The 19,395-nt window shown below is 37.5% G+C and overlaps 1 protein-coding gene across 3 annotated transcripts in view; it reads left to right on the plus strand.

Moving 5' to 3' along the window:
• NBEAL1 (neurobeachin like 1) overlaps positions 1-19,395 on the plus strand; it is a gene marked incomplete at its 3' end in the record, with an annotated part of 103,728 nt that overhangs the window by 78,504 nt on the left and 5,829 nt on the right. For 2 of the 3 annotated variants that reach the window (XM_081339542.1, XM_081339543.1), the window contains 16 exons: positions 25-120; positions 214-338; positions 844-984; positions 1,740-1,870; positions 2,457-2,566; positions 4,115-4,232; positions 6,620-6,717; positions 6,948-7,064; positions 8,919-9,008; positions 9,460-9,569; positions 10,403-10,575; positions 12,671-12,765; positions 13,716-13,832; positions 14,789-14,950; positions 16,434-16,582; positions 18,602-18,737. In XM_081339542.1, the coding sequence (XP_081195668.1) occupies positions 25-120; positions 214-338; positions 844-984; positions 1,740-1,870; positions 2,457-2,566; positions 4,115-4,232; positions 6,620-6,717; positions 6,948-7,064; positions 8,919-9,008; positions 9,460-9,569; positions 10,403-10,575; positions 12,671-12,765; positions 13,716-13,832; positions 14,789-14,950; positions 16,434-16,582; positions 18,602-18,737 (1,968 nt within the window). Of the gene's footprint in view, positions 1-24; positions 121-213; positions 339-843; positions 985-1,739; positions 1,871-2,456; positions 2,567-4,114; positions 4,233-6,619; positions 6,718-6,947; positions 7,065-8,918; positions 9,009-9,459; positions 9,570-10,402; positions 10,576-12,670; positions 12,766-13,715; positions 13,833-14,788; positions 14,951-16,433; positions 16,583-18,601; positions 18,876-19,395 lie in introns of those variants that run through there. The other variant, XM_081339541.1, reaches the window with a different exon arrangement.

The following is a 19,395-nucleotide window of genomic DNA, read 5'->3' on the forward strand; positions in this document are numbered from 1 at the left end:
CAACACTGGGCTTTCTTTATTTAGAAATGGGTGAACAGAGAAATATCCAATTTTGATTACCTCATTCAGTTAAATACTATGGCAGGACGAACCTACAATGATCTTGCACAATATCCGGTTGTAAGTATTGTTTATGTCTGTTATTTCTAACTAGATACAATATTATATTTTATCAAAAAACAAATGCGAGATTTGTTTTCCTTTTTGTTCAAGTTTCCATGGATCCTGCAGGATTATACTTCAGAAGAATTGGATTTAAATAATCCTGCAGTGTTTCGGGATTTGTCTAAACCTATTGGTGCAGTGAATGAAAAGAATGTGAGGGCTGTAAAGGAAAGGTATTTCTTTTGAAATAATCATTTAATTGATGTATTTACGGTAACTGTCCTTATTATGCATTCGCTTCTTGATGTTTATGCTTGTTCCTCTGTTCCAACTAGTAAGTGGAATGTATTGTTCAGATGGCAGTGAAGAATTAAAGACAGCAAATGTTCATTGATAGGTATATTTAGGATAAGAGTTTTTAAAATTGTCACAGCCTTTTCAGATTGGACATGGAGGGTAAACTAATAAAATTGTGATGAAAAAAGGAAGTTGATACAATTAATCAGTGGAACAACCTGCCTCCAGAAGTTGTGAATGCTCCAACAGTGGAGGCTTTTAAGAAGAGACTGGACAACCATTTGTCTGAAATGGTATAGGGTTTCCTGCCTGAGCAGGGGGTTGGACTAGATGACCTCCAAGGTCCCTTCCAACTCTGTTATTATTATAATTATAAAATAATAAATTCCAATAGATTCACAGTTATGAAAATGTGTTATTTTTCTTTTTTTTCTTGTAAAGATATGATAACTTTGAAGACCCCCTTGGAATTATTGACAAGTTTCACTATGGGACTCACTATTCCAATGCAGCTGGAGTCATACATTACCTCATTCGTGTTGAACCTTTTACCACTTTGCATATCCAGCTTCAGAGTGGGAGGTATGATATTAAGAGATGTATAAATTTCTGTTGTTTACATAATGGTAGAATTGCAGAATGTATTATTTTCCTTGAAAGTGAACAAGGTATCATTTCTTCACATACTTAGAGTAGAACGTTTATTTCTCAGAAGAGAAGCACCCTTGCGTATAATTCAGAGGAGCTGCAAATACAGTAGGTCCTTTGAGTAGAGGAAGCAAAGAAAAAAGCCTTCTTTCCAATGAAACAAAAATATTATTTGTTTGTTTATTTATAAAGTTTATTGGCCACCTATTTTACTAACTAACTCTGGGCAGTTTAAAATATTAAAAAGTGTAATGATAAGATGTTTAAGTTATGAGCCAATAGTGGCTTTCTGATACTTTGCCAGGTAATCTTAGCATCTTGGTGATGTCCAAATTTCCTGGCAAATTTTGTAATGGCCACACATGGTCTTCCTCCATGCAATTTGCTGCTATCTAGAGCTTCATTTATATGCTAATAGCTAAGTAGAGTTCTTGAATGAACAAGTTTTGTGTTCTAATTCAAAAGTGATGCAGGACTGCATGCAAATGATATGTAGCTCCAGATATGCATTGTTATCCCTGGATTGAAATAAATAGGTATACTACTTTTTTTAAAAAAAAAATTGTACCTATATTTGATTTATAGGAAGAGCACTGAGCTAAAGTTAAATGCAATTCCATTATTTAAATGGAATTGTAGTGGAAATCTGATGTGTAATAGGGGAGTTTTCCTTTGTATTTTCTCTGCAGATTTGACTGTGCGGATCGACAGTTCCATTCCATTCCTGCTACTTGGCAAGCTCTCATGGAGAATCCAAATGATGTGAATGAGCTAATTCCAGAATTTTTCTACTTCCCAGAGTTCTTAGAGAATCAAAATTGTAAGAAGTTAAACCAATAATGAACTGCACATAACAATGGGTTCTCATTTATTGTTTAAGTAACAATCTGTCAGGCACAAAGAATCAGGACCATTCATGTGGATCGCAGCATGAATGATTGAAGTCTATATACAAGAATCTAGTTAACTAACAGTCAGCACTAACTTGGCATTAGATAAGAGTCAACAGAATTCAAGAGCTGGGGGCTGGGCTCTTGTGTTAACGCAAAGACTCCAAACTAATGCTATGTTTTACTCTGCCTCCTCTTCCCCCCAGCTCTGCCTCCTCTTCTGCACACACTGGCTAATATTCTGATCCTGTGATTACAGAATGAATAGAAAATCTGATTTATCATTCAAAAATTCCTAAACTACACTTTTGCCATATTATTACAATTGCTGTTATTCTATTACATAATTCAGAGAAGCCATTTCTATTTAAAATAAAATGTGAGATTTTCCTGATTAAGTATTTTTCTTCTGTCTTCTCCTTCAGTGGTATCTGGCTTAGAAAACTGTAACTTCTAATAAACATGTTGTCATTTTAATTGCACCTGAAATCCTTTTGTTCTATTGCCACTCTGCAGGTTTCAATTTTGGTCGGCTCCAGATTTCAAAAGACGAGGTAAATGATGTCATCCTACCAAAATGGGCACATTCTCCAGAAGACTTCATTTTCAAACATAGGAAAGCATTGGTAAGTTATAGTCCCTCTGGAGAGATAATGTAAGATTTTAAAATGTGTGTTTAGCACAAAGGACCATCAGTGTACTGTACGTGGGTAAATTGACAGAAATGAAATGCAGGTGTGTTAAATATGTTTGCTGCCTTGAGTATTTTGCAAAAATAATAAAAGGTGGATACAAATAAATAATTTTTTTAAGTATGGTATTCACTAATGAATAGTATTCATAATCATGTAAAATGATGTTCAGTGGCCTTTCTCTCTTCATTGTTATTGATACAATACAATATACTATGTTGATTAATCAATCAAGCATATGAAACAAAAGTATCAACCACAGTAAAATATAATAAAATGAGGTAAGATACAGTGAAGTGAGATAAAACAGAATAAAATATAGTAGACATGATAAATTGAAGATAAATAGGTAAGATAAAATAGTATAAGGTAAAATAGGAGGAGGAGGAGGAGAACTTAATAGTATCAATTGACTGTGTCAAATATATAAAACTGATGCAAAAATGTACATAAAAATGTAAATTCATACTATATCGTCATCCCTATAGTTAATTTCAATCTAATCAAGGTATTCTGTCCTCTTTGAAGTGGCCTTTGAAATGAGGAGGGCAATTGTATTAATGATTTGCAGGTTTGTTCCCTGCAATAAGAGTGTTTCTCTTGGGTGCCCCAGTATTTTTTAGTTTTGAAATAAGGAGCTAAATAAGTGGTCGTTTCTGGAAAGTAAAATTTGCAGTTGACAAGAATGTTTTCAGTGTCTTCAGTGGCTGGTGCCCCACAAATGCAAAATCTTTCTTCAGTTGGGACCCCATGAAACCTCCCATGACTTACAATGTTCAAATTGAGCTCTAGAAAAAAACTCTTCGGAGATGTTGAGGCATGTAAGATATTTGTTAGATATTTTTCTAACCTGGAAGCTGATTTGAGTTGAGCCAGCCGCTTCAGACACTTGACACATTTAAGTGCTGCAATGTCATCTTCAGCAGCCACATTAATAACTCTTTGTTCGAAGGGCTTTACATCTGATTGGGCTGAGAATTGGATAGAGAATCCATATTGAGAGATGACATTTGAAAGTTGGATGGCTCAAGCACAATGCTGCTTACTGTGTAATTGCTCTTCAAAGCACAGCTACCCATCTGGGTCCATGGATAGTAATTAAATATTTAATTACTAAAATTTTGTAGATATTATCTGGTAATCTGGCCAAATGTTTTGGAAAAAAATCTTTTTATAATTCTTTTGCGATGTAAGTTGTTGAGCTGTCCTTGGAGGTTTTACCACAGCTGAATTCAATTGTACCTGTTGTGGTACCTATTTTTTTTCTCCTGAATTGTTACAGAAACTTGGATTTATTTTCTTGTATTTCACAGTTCCTATGTGTGCAAACATTATCATAAAACTAGGATGATCTTTTTCAGTAAATGTAAATATGAAGAACAAAGTATATTGGGAAAAAGGCTTCCCCCCCCCCCCAAAATAAGGGTAGAAGTTTCTTTGAAGAACTTAGTTACTGAACTTATTTTTTTCTTTCTGTCTTAGGAATCAGAGTATGTCTCTGCTCATCTCCATGAATGGATAGATCTGATTTTTGGTTATAAACAAAGGGGGCCAGCTGCAGTGGAAGCTCTGAATGTCTTCTACTACTGTACCTATGAAGGTATGAAGCCCCATCTTTTCTTGGTACATAATTGGATCATGTGTGATGGAAAGGTTAATAGTAGCTGTAAAAGCTAAACCAAAGAAGAGCAGGAGAGAGGACAATAAGCTTTGATTATGCACAGTAGGCTTTGATTATGCCATGGATAAACTGTTGCACTATACCAGGAGTGTCAAACTCGCAACGTCATGTGATGTGTCGTGACATATCGTAACTTTTTTTGCCATTGCTGGCAATGGGGTGGGCGCGGTTTTGCTGTGATGCATCTGGCACACGGGCCAGCAGTTTCACACTCCTGCACTAGACCAAATATTTGCTATCTTACAACTGTGTCATTTGATTAGTGCTGCATAGTATTAAATGGCTTATCTATTATTTTGCATTAGCACCTGTACATGGTTAATTAGGGAGAATGATTAACAATGTGTCAGTGATGAACTATATGGAGATAATATATATGCACTACATCGTGTTTGTGACAGGTGGCAGTAGCTAGCTGACTTTTGGCTGCTCCAGAAAAAGCTAAGCAATATCAGACCTTGTTAATACACGTAGTCCTCAACTTACAACCACAATTGAACCCAAAATTTCTTTTGCTAAACGAGACATTTGTTAAGTGAGTTTTGCTCCATTCTATGACTTTTCTTGCCACATTTGTTAAACGAATCACTGCTGTTGTTAAATTAGTAACAGTGACTTTGCTTGTCAGAAAGTCGCAGAAGGTGATCACATGACCCCAGGGCAATTCAGCTGTCATAAATGTGAGTCAGTTGTCAAGCATCCGAATATAAACCATGTGACCATGGTGATGCTACAATGGCCATAAGTATGAAAAATGGTTATAAGTCACTTTTTTCAATGCTGTTGTAACTTTGAACAGTCACTAGACAAACTGTTGAAAGTGAAGGACTACCTGGATTGGATGGAAGGCAACTGCAAAATCCCAGAATTGTAAACTAAATTAGAGTTGAAAATACATCCTGGCAAGCAATTTTTGTATAGTTTTATGGGCATGTCCATGACATCACCAGCACCATGAATCAAGTGCTTCGTTTTACCTACATCGTATATATGGATCGTTTAAGATTTCACGAGTTGACTTTTAAGTGTCAACATTGATGTGATAAAAAGTTTTTATTTGAAATGTTTTCCTTATCCTCCTTCAGAGTGTTCCACTCAGTCAGTTCTTACTGGACACTACAGGAGGAGAGTGTTGAGTCTAGGGTGGCAAAAAAGTCAGGGAGAGTCTAGTAGAACCTTTTCTGACTAGCAAATTATATTAACAGACATGAGTGTTGACAGATTCATAGAGTGGCTAGACCAGAGGTCCCCAACCTTTTGGGCACCAGGGACCGGTTCCATGGAGAGAGGTTTTTCCATGGACCGGAGGATGCGTGCTTTTGTGTGCTCCCTGCATCCTTCAGAGGGAGCTTTGCTTGTTTGTGTGGACCGGTTGCTGGCATGCCACGGCCCGGTACTGGTCCACGGACTAGGGGTTAGGGACCCCTGGGCTAGACTACATGAAGTCTCCAGGCATCTGATAACATTAAATCCAGCTCATGAAAATTTATGTTTGTTAATGACATGTTTTAGTCAGAAAAGGGTACTATTAGACTCCATGTGATTGCCACAGAAAATCTAAGGTTAAAATTCATCAACTTTTAAAAATCTGTGTCTCTCATGATAAAATGATTCTTCACAGCAGATATTGGATACCCTTTGGGAGGTTGTCTGTGTGTAACATCAATCTCCAAATACACCTCGAACCTTAAATAGTTTTCTTCAGCTCCATTATGAATACGGGGGGATTGGAAGCTTCTATTTTTATTTAGTCACAGTTTAGCATGTCATCTAAACTGGTATGAAGTTGCTTTCTATCCACTAATCAGAGTTGAAGAATAACCAGAATTTCCTAGGGCTGAATAATTTTAAAAAATGAAAACCATTTATAAACCATGCTGGAGCAAATGGGATCACACGGGTCCAAGGGTCAGTCATTTTCATCATACTAAACTAGGTTTATTCTAGTGCTTCATGTTGCATCGAAATGGATAGGGCAGATTGGTCACAGACCTTGGTCATAATTAGCATTTAGGCCCTCATGAAATCTGCTCTTTCACTACCAGAGTTTGGTTTTCCTTATCCTGATGCATTTTGGAGTTTATAGTCTTGAGTAGATCTGAAGGACACCAGATAGAAAGAGAGGATGCTGTACATTTACATGGAGAAACATTACAATAACTGCAAGGGAGGAAGCAAATATATTTCTCCCTATAACAACTTCAAGTGATGAAATATTAAGTAATACGTACTTGTGAAACCATGTACAGAAAAGCATATGGATTATTATTTTCTTTATTTTGTTTGTCATTTGACTATCATTGCAGGAGCTGTAGACCTGGATGCCTTAACTGATGAGAAAGAAAGAAAAGCCTTAGAAGGGATGATTAACAACTTTGGACAAACACCTTGCCAGCTATTGAAGGTAAATCCTTTGGAAGTACTAAGAGTCTCAGGTACCATCTCCACATGAGTAGCCTGCCTTTGACCATGTGTCATGGTTCTCATGCTTCAGAGGTTTCTCCTCAGGCCTCGCCACACCTCCTTGTCATACCTTACAGTCACACACTGTGCCAGATCACATTCTCTTTATTCCTCTTATTTCAATAATCTGTTGAAGAATCATTGTGTAATTACATTGTGGACTTATTCTAGGAGCCCCACCCAGCAAGATTATCTGCGGAGGAAGTGCTGCAGAAGCAGACCAAAAATGAAAACTCCACCCTCAATCTGTTCCAGCATCTCCCTGAACTAAAATCCTTCTTCATTGAGGTAAAGATATTTGTTATCAGTTGGCAACTGATAATGTTCCACATTATTTATAAAAAAACAACCTCTAGGGTGTTTGAAAATAAAAATAACAATTTCCCACATCATTGGGTGAACTAAAAATGTATTCTGGGTCCAAAAAACTTGATGGCTATAGAGACAGAAGACAGTGCATTACACATTTTCTACAATGATAGTAGAAACAGATCTGTACAGTTTTTTTAGTTTCTGGAAATGCAAAGAACCTACAGCACTCTTTAACATTGTTTAAATCTGACGAAACAAAGCAAAGCAGGGAAATCAAAGGCACTCAGAGGATAGTAATACTAATAGCAATAGGACTTAGACTTATATACTGCTTCGTAGTGTTTTACAGCCCTCTCTAAGCGGTTTGCAGAGTCAGCTTAATTGCCCCCAACAATCTGGGTCCTCATTTTACCGACTTTGGAAGGATGGAATATTGAGCCAACCTTGAGCCGGTGAGAATAGAACTGCTGGCAGTGTACAGAATTACCCTACAATACTGCATTCTAACCATTGTGGCATGGTAACAGAGCTTGATGCTGTGAATGGCTCTCTTTTCTTTCTTTTAAAATTCTGCTGTAGCTATATTATGTGGGTGAGGGCTCCCACTTCAACACTGTGGCAAAGTGTTAAGCCACAAGAAAATATTCTTAATATTTTTAAATATGTTTTTTGTGGTGATGGAGGGTGTTTTTTTTTTGTCAGTCATAGCACAAGCCATAATTGCATGAGGATCCCAGGACATTTTTATAGCCATTTAGCAATGATTGGATAGGAGGATTAGATTTTCCCTGCAGATCATAAAATGTTTCTGAGTATGCTTGAAATCAACCTCTCTACAGTCTTATGTGGACCTCACTGCAACTTATTCTCTAGAATATGCCCATTCACTTCAAAGCTGGTCTACTTTCATTGAAGCCAAGACTGTTGGTACTTTGGGAATTACTATTGCTGTTCTTATTATTTAGATAGGTTATTTCAAAGCATGTTTCTGAAAATTCCAACCGTTTGTCTTTGTTACCAATAAACTCAGATGATCAGTTCTGCTGTAAAACAGTCAAAGATTAATTACATAATAGTTTGAGGATACTGTACCATTTTGCAGTACAGCCACATTCATACTGATTTAGATGAGTAGGTTTCAGAAGATAATAATTGCATTGCCTTTTTTCTAAAAAACAGTTCTAAGGTACCAATGAACATTTAATGTTCAGGGCTTTTTTTGTCATAGAACGCTCAGAACGGAGTTCCGGTACCTTTTTTGGATGGAACCTCGTAGGGTAGGCAAGGCAGGTTGCATGACGTGTGTGAGTTCCGGCACCTTTTTCTTTTACAAAAAAAGCACTGAATGTAATTATAAAAACACCTAATGTAATTTGAAAAGTGTCCCATCTCCTGTTCCTCATTGTATTTAGAGATACTCTGATTTTTTTACGCTCCTGTTCATTCTTTATTTCTTCATATGATTTATTTCACACACATTTGGATTATACCAATATTGTAGGATAATGATAAATATGGCAATTGAGAGAAGGAAAAGGTAGCAATGTAAAAGCAATCATTACATAGATAGTTGCACATTTTCCTTCTTATTGAGGAGGCAGACACAATGAACCTTCCGTCTTCAGCATAATTCTGTTTCTGCCTGTTCAAGCAAAACTTGGGCAAGGGATTCAGATCTAGGAGTTCCTTCTGCTATCACACTTCAGAATTAGAAACACTTATTCTAGATACTCTATTTAATGTAGATTTGAACATCATCTACATGCATATGCCACATCAAATTGATTTGTCCTACTTACCATCACCAACCAGCATCTGTTTTCCCCTTAGGGAATCAGTGATGGAATCCCTATTGTTAAGGCCATTGTTCCCAGGAACCAATACCGATCCTTCATGTCACAGGGAAGTCCAGAACTTTTGGTGAGTGATGTTTGCAAAAATGCTGGAAGAAGGTCTGATAGGAAATTATCAAAACGACTGGTTATTAATTGTTAACTTGTTGCCTGTTGTTAATTTATTATTAATCTTTAACTTGTTTCTGTCCAAAGGTAGAAAGTTTATTATATTATAATATATGTTAAGGTATCTGTGATCATGGTTGGTGTGATTGTTGTGTTTTAGTGTTTTCTGAGTAGATGCAGTATCTTAATGCAATAAACACATAAAAATCAATAGATGTTTATTTTATTTTATTTTATTAAATTTATATACCACCCTATTCCCATAGATGTTCACTTTCAGAACTATCATTCAAAGATTCATAAAAGAACAGCCGGATGTAAAGGCACGGAGGAAAGACAAATTGTATTTATAATTGATGTGAGCAAAGTTTATATCTCATTTTTAAAAATTTAAACACTCTTTTCTGAAGGTAACAGTGAATCTCAACTTTATCATTGGGACTCATGGATGGCTACCTTATGACCGAAATATTTCCAATTATTTCACTTTCCTTAAGGATCAAACAGTAACAAATCCCAAGTGAGTAAAAAACATAATTTTCTGGGACATATTTTGGCATGCATTTTACAAACTAGAGCCCACTTTATAAAATGCATTGATGTGATCCTTCATTGGGGATATGCAGTAGAGAGAAAGAATATTTTCATAGTTCTTCATTGTGGCTTTCATCTGTTTATCCAGAGGAAGGTACAAATATGTCCATCTGAATCAAGCTACAAATATGCATACATGCAGAAGTTTGTATGTATGCACACATACATTCAGCATTTATTGTCTGCTTTGAACTGCAAAGTAGGCTTTTGGTTAGGTGATGAAAGCTTCTGCTCAGAACTGGATACGGTGGGAAATTATCTGAAGAAATCAGCAGACTTTGCTGAAGGATGAGAATGTTGATGAAGGAGTCCATGGGCTCATGGTTAATTTTGGCTTAGTAAACTGGCTCATTGAATTCATGTCCTCTTTGCTATTTAATCAGCATTATACTGTCCTCTAGACATTTTCCCAAGGATAGATAGAATGGATGATAAAATCTTAAATCCGCAGTTCAGATGTCAGAAACCTGCACAGTTACTGGTAAGAATTGGGAGTTTGGTTATAATAGTATACCACAACCAGTCATTATGTGATTGAGCAGGATACTCTGTCTTGCCCTCTCCTAACTGGAAGAAAATAGAAATTGTTATGCTGGAAGTTGAAACTTGTGCTTTATTCTCACTTTGGTAAATGCTTATATCGTTGCACTTATTATATTGCACTTTTATTTGTACTGAAACTTGCTTCATGATTTTGGGCAACAATAATACATTTTAATAAATGGACAGTGTAGATCTAATGTAAGTATTTGTTTCCAGAACACAACGAAACATCAGTGGTCCTTTTGCACCAGGATTAGAAATTACCTCAAAGTTGTTTGTGATGTCCCATGATGCAAAGTTGCTTTTCAGTGGAGGGCATTGGGACAATAGCATTCGTGTAACATCTCTCACCAAGGGGAAAGTGATGGCCCAGCTTATTCGACACATGGGTAAGAAATTGGGATTTTATTTTATTTTTTATTATTATTTTATTTTATTATTTTATTTTATTATTTTATTTTATTTTATTTTATTTTATTTATTTTATTTTATTATTTTATTTTATTTTATTTTATTTTTATTTTATCATTTTATTATTTTATTTTATTTTATTTTATTATTTTATTTTATTTCTTATTTTATTTTTGAGTGAATTAGACAATGGGCCTCTATAGAATGTTGAAATGCTCTCACAAAATAGCTGCCACAAAATAGATGGGGTGAGGCACATGCCTAAAACTCAAGCTATGGTGGGGGTGGGGAGGGTGGAGTTGCCCCATGTACCCCACACCCGCTTACCTTCCTGCTAGCAGTATGCCTCCCACGCCCTGACACTTGTTGCGCCACGTGGCTCATCACGCTAGTGGCGCCACTCATGGCAGGAATCTGCACAGCACTTTGGGCCATTCCCGCTGCTCGCGGCAGGAGGCCGCCTGGTGCTTCACACCCCTGCCGCCACTCACAGCAGGACACCATGTGGCACTTCAGGCCGTTGCTGCCACTCATGGCAGGACGCTGTATGGTGTTTCATGCTGGTGCAGCCGCTCGCAGGAGGATGCGCTACGTCCTCCCGTAAGTGGCAGCACCAGCGTGAAGCACCATGTGGCCTCCTGCCGCCAGCAGTGGCACTGATGCAATGTGCCACGTGGTGTCCGGCCGCAAGTGGTGACAAGCAGCCACTGAAGAAATCAAGCAGTAGTGCCACAGGTGTCAGCGCATGGGAGGCCTGTCTGCAGCGGTCCTAAGATAAGACATCCCCTGAAAATAAGACCTAGTGCTTCTTTTGGAGGCAAAAAAAATATAAGACCGGGTCTTATTTTCAGGGAAACACAGTAGTGCTAATCATACTTGTGAATCTTGGTTTCCTGACCTAGTCTACCTCCAAGGGTTGCCAAGTGAGGATACTTCTATAGGCACCTGCTGCCATTCTCCAGAATGCTCCATTTAATAGATCAAAAATAATGCTTAAACTACAAACAGGAATGGCACCTTTTTTCTTAATTCTGGATTCAGAGAATAGATATAAATGCACTGTATTCTTCCATTGTGATAATTAAAGAAAATCCATGATGTTGGGAATCTGTAAAATACAGAGACCATTGGGTAGATGTTACTGCTTATTGCATCTCAGGAAATCATAAACGTATTGTAGGTAACAATATTTTTATTACTGCTGTGCTGATTAGCATTATCTTTAATAAGAAGGTAAGAGGTTACCTTCCAGGTTTTCAAGATGATAATTGTAGCTTGTTTTGTCATTTTTTCTTCAATAGGTTGAGAGTAGTGATTGGACCAAAGTCTACTTTTGACTTTCAAGGACCAAGTGAAGTTTTAAAGTAATGTCACTCTAGGTCTAGTCTAAAGTCTAATCTAAGTATTAGATTGCATTGGCTCAGAAGCCTCTTCCATTCCACTTTCTGTCCACAAGGATCCATTAGAACTCTTGGGAACTCTATAGATAGGCTAAAAAGACCACCAATTAATCTGATATTCTTCCTTTCACACTAGAGTTTCTATTTTTTTATCTTCCATAGCTTGGGGCAAACAAGGCTCCTCCTTTGTTTTTTGCTGCCACAGATTAGTACTTCTGGAAATAGCATAAATCATGTTGGATTTGATCCATTTAAAATGTCTCCTTCCTGACAAACCTCATAGAAATGAATAGAATTTAGCTTGAAAGAAGGTAAGTATCTGTGCATGAAGGGCTCTGGTGAGCCTTTACTGGTTCCACGTCGGTATCCTATGAGAGCTGGCTCTTGAATGACAATATCTGATGGAGGAAAAAAATATTTTTACATAACCTTTTATGTATAATGCCTCTTTTTCCCAGGAGCAGAAATATTCTCTTTAGGAACCTTTATTAATATAATTAGGTGTTCCACACAATACATACAATGTTTGTTAATTTATATACATTCATTTTGCAATTTAGAATAGTTGTTTCATTTTGGGCAAAGCCAGCACATCTATGTTTAAACTGTCATTTTTTTAATCTGGTTATTTCAATTCCTACGAATTGAGACCTCTGTTTGTTTGTGTTTGTAGACATTGTGACATGCTTAGCGATGGATTTCTGTGGGATCCATTTAATTTCAGGCTCAAGGGACACCACTTGTATGGTATGGCAAATAGTTCAACAGGTGAGTTGGCTTTTGTGGAATTCTGCAAGCCGTTTGTGCTGTGTGGTGCCGTGTTCTCTGATTGCATTAACTTACAAATGGGGCAGAAAGATCAGAAAGTGAGGTATTGTACATTCATTCAAATGTTATAAAGTATAAAAGGGTTACTTGAATCTCATACAGTTGGGAATTTGTATAGGGCTTAGATAGCTATGAAGGTTACACTGTGGCACATCTGATAGAAGAAGTATTAGTGTATGAAAACTTACATGAACATGCCAAAAGCACCGGGGTGAGGTGAGGTAAGACTGGAGTCCATTGATGCTGTTTGTATTGCTAATGAGTTGGAGGGAATTTGTTTTGGGCTGTTCGTTTTGTTTGGTTTCATTATGATTTTGTGCTACCCAGAATTGTGATGGGTAGCCATACAAGTCTTTTAAATAAATCAATAAAAATAAATTTATAAAAAAAGGTTGCTCTTGTACTGATCGACTGTAACTCCTTGGAAAATAGTACTGTGTATTTAAAAGTTCACTGTTTAGTGCTTTCTTTAGTGTAAATGTGGCAAAATAGGTTAGTTCTGAGGCACAAGTGAAGAAAGAATTCTTTTTTTGTTCTTTTATACATCCTGAGATTAGATTCCCTCTTCTGGTTTTTTGAGCTAAAGTTTTGCTTGTGACTCTTAAGAATAAATTGAATTGATATGTTTTCCTCCCGTTTAATCTGTATTATTTATTTTGGCAGCATTTTCAGAAGATCCAGGGGTTTTTTTCATAGTGACCAATAAAATGGCAGCTCAGCACCTGCTAGCTGCCATTTTATTGGCAATTATGAGCTGTATTAAGAAGCATTATGCTTCCTTAAGGTAGAAAGTTTAGAATGAAATGATGTCAGGCTTTGGGCAGATTTGCTGCTTTGAAAACATCTTGACTTTTAATATAATTGTGCTTCTTTCCAATATTTAATCACAGGGAGGAGTGCCAATAGGTCTGGCTCCTAAACCTTTGCAGATTCTCTATGGACATACCAATGAAGTGTCTTCAGTTTGCATCAGTACAGAACTGGACATGGCAGTCTCAGGTGCCAGGGTATGCTTGCTTGTTGTTTCCTAAGTCTTCATTCAAAATAAGGGAAAACTGCTCCTCTGGCTTAAAGTACCTCATCAGTCTCAAGTGAACCTTGAATATGCAATTCATTCTTGCCAGGCCATTTACATTTCTAAGTTGTTCTCTTGTGGTAAATGATGCCTGCAAAGCTATGCCTACTTCTTTTGAAGTATTTCCCTTTTTTTGAACATCTGCTTCCAGGCAAAATAAATGCATGATAGTTTGCTGGCAAATGTTTTGGAGTTTGGTCTTAAGAAAGTTTCTTCTATTTTAAAATGTATTTCCAAAACATTCTTCCTTCATGTCTTCTGCAGAAAGAATGGAATGCATACAACAAAATGTATAGAATGTTTTTAAAACTACATTGTGGATGCATAATGAACATTGGAGGCTGAGAGGAACTGCATTATTTAAAAGTCATTGATATAGAGTGCTATTATAAATATTTGCTGTTAAAAGTCTGATTTGCCTCCAGATAGGATATGACCACCACTGATAGGGTTAATAGTTGGAAGGGACCTTGGAGGTCTTCTAGTCCAACCCGCTGCCCAAGACAGGAGACCTTATACCATCCCATTCAAATGGCTGCCCAATCTCTTCTTGAAAAACATCCAGTGATGGAGCACACACAATTTCTAGAGGCAGGCAGTTCCACTGGTTAATTGTTCTCACTGTCAGGAAATTTCTCCTTAGTTCTAGGTTGCTTCTCTCCTTGATTAGTTTCCATCCATTGCTTCTTGTCCTGTATTCTGGTGCTTTGGAAAACAGGTTGACAGGTTGATAATCCATTGAAAACACTCCGTCTGGGTGGATCTCTTCTATGTGTCATTCTGGGCATGCTGACTGTTGTATTAAAAGCACAGAGGCTAGTATTGCTATACTATGAATTGGTTCTCACATTCATTCAGTTTTGAAAGGTCTCTGTTTCATTTTAATAGGATGGAACTGTGATTGTCCACACCATTCGGAAGGGCCAATATATGAGGACTCTGAGGCCACCCTGTGGGAGTTCTCTCTTTATCACTGTTCCTAATCTGGCTGTATCTTGGGAAGGACACTTAATCGTTCATACCAGCATAGAAGGAAAGACAACTCTCAAGGTATTAAGATAGCCAAGTACACAGGGGCTGCATAGGTTTTGTTTCTAGAGGTGGGGATAAATTAACTATGTGATTGGAGTAGCAATGGGGGCTTCTTATTGTCATTCAGCATTCTCAAGGCTAGTTCATCCCTCCATCACACCATGGAATGGTATGTTTACATGTATGTCTAGATACATACAAATATATACTCGTAATCTGGGGCCCATAGGTGTATATTTATGTTTGCATAAACCATAGATTCATGTTTTGTTGTCCAGAAAAATTGGCAAAGAGATCATATGGGAAAGCCCCTTAATGTGTGGATTCAGTTACATAGACTTGACTTAATCAAAATGCAGCCACCTTTGCCTGTACATGAGTTAGTATGGACAAAGTATTGGAATTCATTCTTGATTGCGTCTCCTGCCTCTGTAGTGTAAGGCTGTGCGATTTGTTTGGGAGGAAAAGCTTTGCAGCACACAGAAATGACAAAAGTAACATTGGTCTGAGATTCACTGAAGCAGCCAAAGCTGTTTCCAGGATTGTATGGCTGCTGGAGGGAAATTTCTACAGCTCATTTTCTCAAGCAAGAGTTTAGTATCCTTGTTAGTTTAAAATCAATATTAAGTAACAGAATTACCTATTTTTGGCTGACTAAATGTTGCCTCTTAAATGTTTCAATTTGGTTTTATTTGATATGAAATAAAAATAGTCCTCTGGCCTACTAGCCTGGAGAATAACATTATTATTAATGCTTAGCTTTAATTACCTTTCTAGCAATGATCTTTTGCAAAATTGGTTATAGGATAAAGTTCAAGACCAAATGCCATCATGTATTTATAATTTAATTGGAAAAAGACCATTTTGAGTCGCGTAGTTGTCATTTTGCTTCTAGATATGCATCCTTAGCAGTGTTGGAGAAATTGTGGCTTTCTGTTTTCCCAAATGACAAGATGCTGCTTGAGAATTTAGAGGTGGGGCCCAGTTGCCAAGGTGTAGAGTCTCTTTCTTGAATGTGATCAGTTCTGCAACTGATATTATATTCTGCAACATTCCCTTTTCTGCAAACGTTGGCAACCTTTTATTTGTAGCTCCTCTGCAGACTAAAAACACATCCATACTCTCCAATTTAAAAAATGGGGAGAATTTCACAAAGTCACCCCATTTTGTAAGATTTTGTATTCTCATGTAAGACTTTAATTTCCATGGGATCTGAAATTATTAGCAACCCCTAATTTGAAATTTGAAATCACGCAGATCAGGTTTAATAACCTAGATAGGTTCTTAATCAGGATCCCACACCTGTGTCTGTAAATATTATTTGAATTCACAACCCTGAACATTATGTGGAGATTACATGCCACACTATGTTCTTTTTATAATGGTGTTACAAACAATCCTGCTACAGAATTATACAATTTCTATGGGAAAATGTTGTTGCTCAAGGCTTTCCCCTCTCTTTTATTGTTTTTTGTTTGTTGTTTGTTTGTTTTCTGCCCAGGATAAGAATGCATTGCATCTCTACTCTGTGAATGGGAAGTATTTGGGCTCTGAGAGCCTGAAGGAAGAAGTGTCAGATCTTTGTGTGACTGGAGAATATATTGTAATAGGGAGTCTACAGGGATTTCTCTCCATAAGAGATCTCTACAGGTAAAGGAAGCTTGAAAAGGAAGGCTGTTTCCAATGACTTGTAATGTTAACAACTTTAGTCCGTGGGGGCCTAGGATCAATCAGCAGCTCTCACTTTACAGTCTATGATCCTCCTCCACCAACTACTGTTGTTTATATGGAAGGAATCCAATATGCTGAAAACTAAGAAGCAAATTAATTCCTTGCTAAGTTAGTTATGTGCTGTTTAGGAATTTGAGCTCTCTTATGAATCCTTTAACTACTAATCGTGCTTCAGAATATCAGGAAACAATCTTTCTGAATCTCAGCCAAATTCCTGATTTGTGTTTTATTGCTGGTTGCAATAATTTTGTCCTTTTTCTACTCTAAATGTTTAGACAGAGCCCTAGTGAAATACAGGGAGTCCTCAACTTACGACCACAATAGTTTTGCCCCATCTTATGACCTTTCTTGCCACAGTTGTTAAGTAAATCACTGCTGTACAGTAGTTAAATGAGTAACATACTTGTTAAGTGAATCTGTTTTCCCCATTGACTTTATATGTCAGAAGGTCACAAAAGATGAACACATGACCTTGGGACACTGCAGCCGTCATAAATACATGCCAGTTGCCAAGCATCCAAATTTTGATCACCTGACCACAGGGCTGCTTCTCGCTGGTCATGTGAAAAACTGTCATCAGTCACTTTTTTCAGTGCTATTGTAACTGTGAATGGTCACTAAACAAATGGTTTAAGTTGAGGAGTACCTGTAGAAGTTAGTTATTTCATGTTATAATATGGTAATTGTGTGGGCTACTTCTCTAGTTCTGCTGGGTACTTCTGGTTAATTGTTGATAATTTTCCATTCCAAATTTCCTACTGTAGTTCATATAAACACACACTACACCAAAACACCATTTTGGGGGAGAATTATGGGAAATTGACTGGGGGGGGAAGAGATGCAACTGCAATCAAGAGCAGGAAGACGTTGCACAAGTGGCTTTACTTGCACAAATCTGAATCCAACTCATTAACACTAATACGATTTTCAATGAACTCCCTTGTATCAGCCAATTGGGAACAGGAGCAAGTTATATTTTTGTTTGAATAGTGGATATGCTTGAAGGTATAATTTAATTTGAGATTTATTGTTTATAGATTTGGAATTGTTCTTACATTTGAATTTGAGTCTTAAATTAATTTCTTTTTTTGTATCAATTCATTCTAATAAATTATAGACATTTAATCTAGGCTGAAATTAACTAGTAAGTTTGATGCATTGAATTGGCCCAGAAGAAAAGGTTTAAAAATGGCTGTGTCAGTCTTGGTCCCAACCAGTCAGTGCTTTTGAGGAAATTTTAAGAATACTGTCCTCTTGTGCAATACTGACTATGTCCTAGACACAGATGTCAGAGACCCAGTACATAATTCTTCATAAGACTTGCTGGTAGAGGCCAGCAATGTTACACCACTCCTGCGCGAGCTGCATTGGCTTCCGGTTGCCCTCTGGGTGCGATTCAAGGTGCTGATAATCACCTTTAAAGCCCTACATGGCTTAGGCCCGGGGTACTTGCGAGACCACCTGCTGCCAATGTCTACCGCCCGGTCTGCTCCCACAAAGTTGGCCTCTTCAGGGTGCCGTCGGCCAGACAATGCCGGCTGGCGACCCCGAGGGGGAGAGCCTTCTCTGTGGGCGCACCAACCCTCTAGAACGAACTGCCCCCGGAGCTGCGGATGGCCCCTGACCTTCAGTCTTTCCACCGTAACCTAAAGACCTGGTTATTCCAACAAGCGGGCCTGGACTGATCATAGTTTTTAAATTTGGTTTTTTATTGGTTTAAATTGTACTTATTTCTTATATTGTTTAATCCTCTTTTAATTTTTGTATTTATATCTTTTAACTTTTTATTGTTGTGAGCCGCCCTGAGTCCTCAGGGAGAAGGGCGGCATATAAATTTAATAAACCTTAAACCTTAAACCTTTCTTTTAATATAAACTGCCCATTGAGTGCTTTTCGGTCTGCTGTAAATAATACACGTTTGTTATTTCTTTATTTCAGCCTGAGCCTTAGCTCCTCCCCTTTAGCCATGCGGCTGCCAATTCACTGTGTCTCTGTTACCAAAGAGTTCAGCCACATTTTGGTGGGCCTTGATGATGGCAAGTTGATTATCATTGGCGTTGGAAAGCCAGCAGAGGTAAAACCTACCATCAAGAACTTTATCTACCGAACAGTGGGAAACTCATTTATTTCTGCTTTCCGGCTGAGCAAGCAATCGCTTCTGTGGCAGGGCAAACTTCAAAGCAAATTTGAGCTTTCAAAGGGGAAGAAATAATTCCCAAGACATTCTTAGAGATTCTTTAACAGGTCCTTCTCTGCTTGGAAAAAAAAAAGAAAGAATGTAGAGGGGAACCCATGGGGAAAAGGAGGTGTGCCGAACTAACATACAGATTTTATTGACTAGCTTAAGTGCACTAATAGTGCTTTCTAACTGGACTGGACTTGCTTAATGCTACCTGCCATTTAATACTTAATGCGCAACATTAACCTGTCACCACTGTTTACAATGAATGACATTAGCTTCCAGAAGAGCACTGAATAAACAACAGTGAGCTACTTTGGAACTATTGTGGTTTTGCTTAGCTGCATTCATGCTTCATTTTAAAAAAAAACACGCCATTAAGGATCCATCTTTTTGTTGCTTATTAGATTTATGCAAAGGGCAGTGCTTCTCATCCTCAAAGTGAATGCAAACTACTTGGATGCCAACTACAATTATGCAGTTTTTATTGGGCATGTCCTTAGTCTACTGCACAAAAGGGGTGTCACCAAAATATTTCTTAGAACAAGTGAAC

The sequence above is a fragment of the Vipera berus genome (genome assembly GCF_964194415.1).
Source record: "Vipera berus genome assembly, chromosome: 1".
NCBI classification, from domain to species: domain Eukaryota; kingdom Metazoa; phylum Chordata; class Lepidosauria; order Squamata; family Viperidae; genus Vipera; species Vipera berus.